Raw genomic sequence first — 4,983 nt, 5'->3', positions numbered from 1 at the left:
TCTCACTCGGTGAAGCTCTTTTCAGATTAAAAATACCTGTTACACACACACACACGCACGCACGCACGCACACACACACACACACACACACACACACACACACACACACACACGCCCTGCAATAGTTTTCTCAGGCTGAGAGAAAAGAGGCGAGCAGCAAAGAGAGCAGATCACTGAGTAAGTTATAAACTCTCATGTCTTCGCTGGAAATCTTTGCTTTGTGTGTAACAACTAAAGGGAGTTTGTGCTGTAATCAGCTCTAACTCTTTGTTTATGTGTGTTTCAAGTTTTCTGTTATTGCTATTTTACGTGCTCCGAGCTTCTTTTCATTCTCTAATTTCTGCTGATTTGAACCACATGGCTCACACACAGAGACACATATAAACTCTGCAGAGCGCTCCTTTATGGAGCCACAGCAAAATGAAAGGACAGAAACACTGTGACTGGAAAATTTAGTGAGCTTTGTGTTGTTGCTCAGGCTAGTGTCAGTTTTTAGTTGTTTTTTTCTTATTGTTTTATGTAAAAACTGTTTTTTTCCTAAAAGATTGCTCTCTTTCTCCTCTCTTTGGCTTTCATTTCCAGCCTCTTCCTCCCATCCTGCTGATCCCACTGTTGTCCCAGGTGGTGACAGTCAGTAAAAACAGAGACAGGCCAGAGAGCGAGGCAGAGGCGTTCATCAAACCCTGCAGAGCGAACTCGGATCTTAGTGGAAGCACCCAGTCCTTGGCTTCCAGGACTGGCCTCAGGATGTCCCGGAGGAGGTCTACAGGCGATCTGGTGCCCAAGGACATCACTGAGATCCTAGCCAGGGAGGTGAGGGCTCAGCGTGGGCAGAGGAAGCCAGGAAGCTCCCTGGGACAGGCTCTCAGCTGGTTGAGGGGGAGTCGGAGGAAGAAGAACTTTGGTTCTGGGCTCAACCGTAACGCTACCGGCTTGGCTGAGAACAAACTGGGACTTCAGAACCACGATGCTGCAAAAGGTAGAGTTGTCAACTATTGTTACAGCTTCTCAGGGATGCTGTGGAAAGGTTAGGATCAGTCAGTATCTTACCTGTCGTAGATAACTATTTGAGTAACCTCACTTTTGGAAAAAAAAGTGTTTTGTTATTTATTTTTTGTTAACAGCAAGTGAGAGCCAGGTCAAGACCAAAGCTGATTGCTGCTAACATTAAACAACACCGATCATAAAAATGTAATGCCTGCTACACTATATCACTAACTATTACACATAATAACACATAATACAGTATTTTCCATAGATTTTTGCAAGCACCATGTCAGATTGGAAGCACTCTAACCTCGTTTACAGCTCATAGCAGGGAGGAAAGTGCTGCAGGTTGGGACTGAGCTCTAGTTTCTATGAGACCAAAAATACAATCAAGAAATAGCTCCGTTTGCTAGCTATAGCTTGTTACATGTTTGACATCATATTTACTGGCAATACAAGGAAAAGTGAGCAGCAGTGTGTTTGGTGTCATTTTCGGCTGCAGTGATACACAGCAGTATTTCCCCTCAGAAATTGGTCTGGGCAGTGGAGGGGCGGGGGTACTTGTTTTAATGAAAACATAATTTACACGACTCCCCTTCTATTTTGTACTACAAAAATATTGTCAGTCATTTCGATTATCAAAAACATCTTCAATAAATTTTTTTAGACATTTCCAGTGTTTCCCGTATTTGTCTTGGGAGGGCTGCTTATGAAAACAGAATGATCAACAGCAGCAGCTTTGTTTTAAATACAATTTACAGAACATGAAAAAGTCTGAATTTTGCATTAATTAAATCTTATATAGCGAATCTCATATCTAAATATACATTAAAAACAGCTAAAGAGAAACATTTTAGTTGTATGATATCTATTTGATTAGAATGCATTTTTGTGCCCTTACAAAACATCAAGACGATGTTATTAAATTCCCTAATAAAAATAAGTTTATTGAAGCCTTTTTGTAACTGAAAAACATTTCATCAAATTGTCTCATCTGTTCTCCTGTGATGAGTGGACTTTAATATGATGGTACAAATAGCAGGAGTGCATTTTATCTTATTTACCTCAGTGTGTATGTGATCTGACCAGAACTGATGTTCACACTTTAATAGTTGAAGCTTAAAATAAGCCTTTAAAGCTGATGTAATCACTGTTTATTGAATTGGTTAGCAGATATTATCTTCAGAAGCATATTGTTATACAGAGTGTAGAATTCTGCTGACTCATGCTACAAATGAACACAAATTATTAAATATTACAAGCTGGTTTTATCTTTGATTTATGTAATATTTACACAGTGCATAATGATATTACATACTTGACTATTTTTAAGTTTCTATTAGACAAACCTGACCTGTTGAGAAGCTGGTTAGCTTGTTTTAGTAGAAACAAGTTTCATCCTATAACCAGGTAGGCAGAGAACATTTTCTAAGTGTCAACTGGTAAATAATAATAATAATAATAATAATAATAATAATAANACTTTATTACTTTATTGACATCATAATTATTCAACTAGCTAAAAACATCAAAGATACTGACTGACTTCAGGTCTGGTTTACATTGTCATTACTAATAAATTATATATTTTACTTTTATTTATCTTGCTGCTTTACATGATTGTTGAATGAAATAACATAATTATCAATTATATTAATGTATTGTAATAATATTAGAAATTTATTGTGACAGAGATCCAGTTGGCCTTGCTGTTAATCAAATAGTTGCTTATGCTGTGAGTTGTTGCCCTGTTTGGACGCCATCTTTGCTCCTCCATGATGTCACAGATGCTAACAGTGGACGGGATGGGCGGGGCTCACTCTAGTTATATTTAACTCAATGACGGTAACTTTCTGGCAGGGATGAAGAACAACGAATAATTCTGTGTGTTTTGCCTTTTAGCTTGATGTTTGCTCTTGTTTTAGTCGTCACCATGGTCATTTTTCTTTCATAGACAACCTGTTCACCCCACAGTGAGTTTAGTGGTGTGTTTACAGTGTTGTCATAAGAGCCAGATTGTTTTCATGTGAGTTGCTGCAGACCAAAACAGAGCTAAAACTAGCCGATATGTTCCCAGCCTTTCCCACGAGCCCCCAGATACACAAACAAATGGAAAAGCCTTTTTAAATAGATACACGCTAAAAAAAATGTTGCTTCTTGAGGCTGTTCCTGAACTCTGTCCCAGCTCAGATGTTCCCTGAAGAGATAAAGGTGAAAGATCAGCCTTTTTAATTCTTTAACTTTGTTGTAGATTTATTTTATCGCAGACAGACAGTGGCGATGACACACGTCTGAGGAATGACTTGATAAAAAAAAGGGTTAAAGAGGGATTTATTCTTCATCGGGACATCGGTCTGAACATCTATACTGTGAAAAAAAGTGGCTCAGACAGAGGCGACTCCAGGGTCTAATCCCTCTTTCAGTTTACTGATGCGTTTGCTCGCTCGGCAGCAGACATTACCCACAATCCCTGTTTTTGTTCCACCTCTTCACCCTTTTTCTTTTGTTATTTACCGTGTGTGTTACTCGGTCCAGCACTCTTTCTGCTTTCTCCTGTTCAGTCTCTGGATCTCCTCCATGATTCAACATAACTAGACGGTGATCACTCTGCATGAAATTGAAGATTAACTCGTAGCAGTGCTAATGATTCTCCTGCAGAGGATGTTGTCAGAGCCTGATGCTGGGAAAAGTCTGGGAATCTGAGGTTTTCTTGGCAATTAATATCAGGGATTTTCCCATTTTTAAGACGGAAGGAGATCACTATTAAAACACAACAAGGAACAGATTCAAAAAGTCCCCCAGCTGGGAAATAAAATAAATGAACTTATAGAACTTATTGTTTATTTAGTTATTTTGTTCTTGTCTCGATGTGTTCCGTATTAATTCTTCATGTGGGACAAACTAAGACATGCAGTTTGATTTACATACGAGTTTACAGGAAATAAAACAAAAACAAGTTTTCTAAAACCAATCAAGAGTTTAAAGGGGATGTCTCATGCAAAATTGACTTTTCTTAGCTGTTCAATACATTTTGTTGTGTACTTAGAGACTCTAGGAGTACAGAAAAGACAGATTTTTAAACGGTTTTCTCTTTTTTCTATGACGTTTTCAGAGCTATTACATCATAGAATGTGTGACAGAGCAGACATACAGTATATGTTCTGAACTTACCAACTGGCTCATGGTCAGACTCTGGCTCCAACATAAGGCTGGATGGACACAAGTCTTCTGTTTTTTGACATCTTTAATTTGTCAATAAAAAGTTTCTGCACTCTATATAGCTGTAAATCCTTCTATCAAACTAGAATGGAGTGCTCTGGATTTAGGAGGGGGTGGGGTTTGAAGCGCCTCATTTGGATTTAAAGAGACAGCCTCAAAATGAGTTGATCTGAGACACAGTTCAGAAAAAGGGGTGAAAGAGGGGCTTGTGGAGTTACAATACGAAGGAATTCAGACCAAAACATTGCGGTTTCACTTACACCAACTGAATGATTTAAATGTGAAAAAGAATTTAAAAACACGACTTTAACAGACCTTAATAAGTAGAAAATACTTTTTAGCACATTGACCCATTCTTTTGTACAAATGTGTAAAATATCTGGACTTTGAGCAACTCACAGAGGAAAAGATCAAATTGTTAAATTTCCATTTATTTCAACATTTTTACTGATCTAATAGTTGTTCATTTTAAATGTTGCAGTTTAGCAAAAAGAATCAACCATTAAAATCAACCGAAAACATTACCTCCTCCCTTGGTGGAGGTAAAAAAGTAACTTTAAACTTCAGTTGTTATAAAAATGCTGTATTTATAAAAATAAAGTTGACTTTGCATCATAGTCTGTCTAAGCACCTTGAAATTGGCCTCTGTCTCTTTAAGAACCTCCTACTGTTTTTGACACTCCCACTTCAGCACATCTTCACAACAATGCTCTGTGTGTGTGTGTGTGTGTGTGTGTGTGTGTGTGTGTGTGTGTGTGTGTGTGTGTGTGTGTGTGT

General features: G+C 38.1%; 1 protein-coding gene across 2 annotated transcripts in view; it reads left to right on the top strand.

The window, feature by feature from the left end:
* nhsl3 (NHS like 3) overlaps window positions 1-4,983 on the top strand; it is a 60,443-nt gene that overhangs the window by 1,445 nt on the left and 54,015 nt on the right. The window contains exons 1-2 of one of the 2 annotated variants that reach the window (XM_014021116.1): window positions 48-177; window positions 583-979. In XM_014021116.1, coding sequence (XP_013876570.1) covers window positions 748-979 — 232 coding nt within the window. In that variant the 5' untranslated portion in view covers window positions 48-177; window positions 583-747. Of the gene's footprint in view, window positions 1-47; window positions 178-582; window positions 980-4,983 lie in introns of those variants that run through there. The other variant, XM_014021117.1, reaches the window with a different exon arrangement.

Source organism: Austrofundulus limnaeus, unplaced genomic scaffold (genome assembly GCF_001266775.1).
Source record: "Austrofundulus limnaeus strain Quisiro unplaced genomic scaffold, Austrofundulus_limnaeus-1.0 Scaffold278, whole genome shotgun sequence".
NCBI lineage: Eukaryota > Metazoa > Chordata > Actinopteri > Cyprinodontiformes > Rivulidae > Austrofundulus > Austrofundulus limnaeus.
The sequence above is the reverse complement of the archived record's forward strand: the minus strand, read 5'-3'. Positions and strand labels throughout refer to the sequence as shown.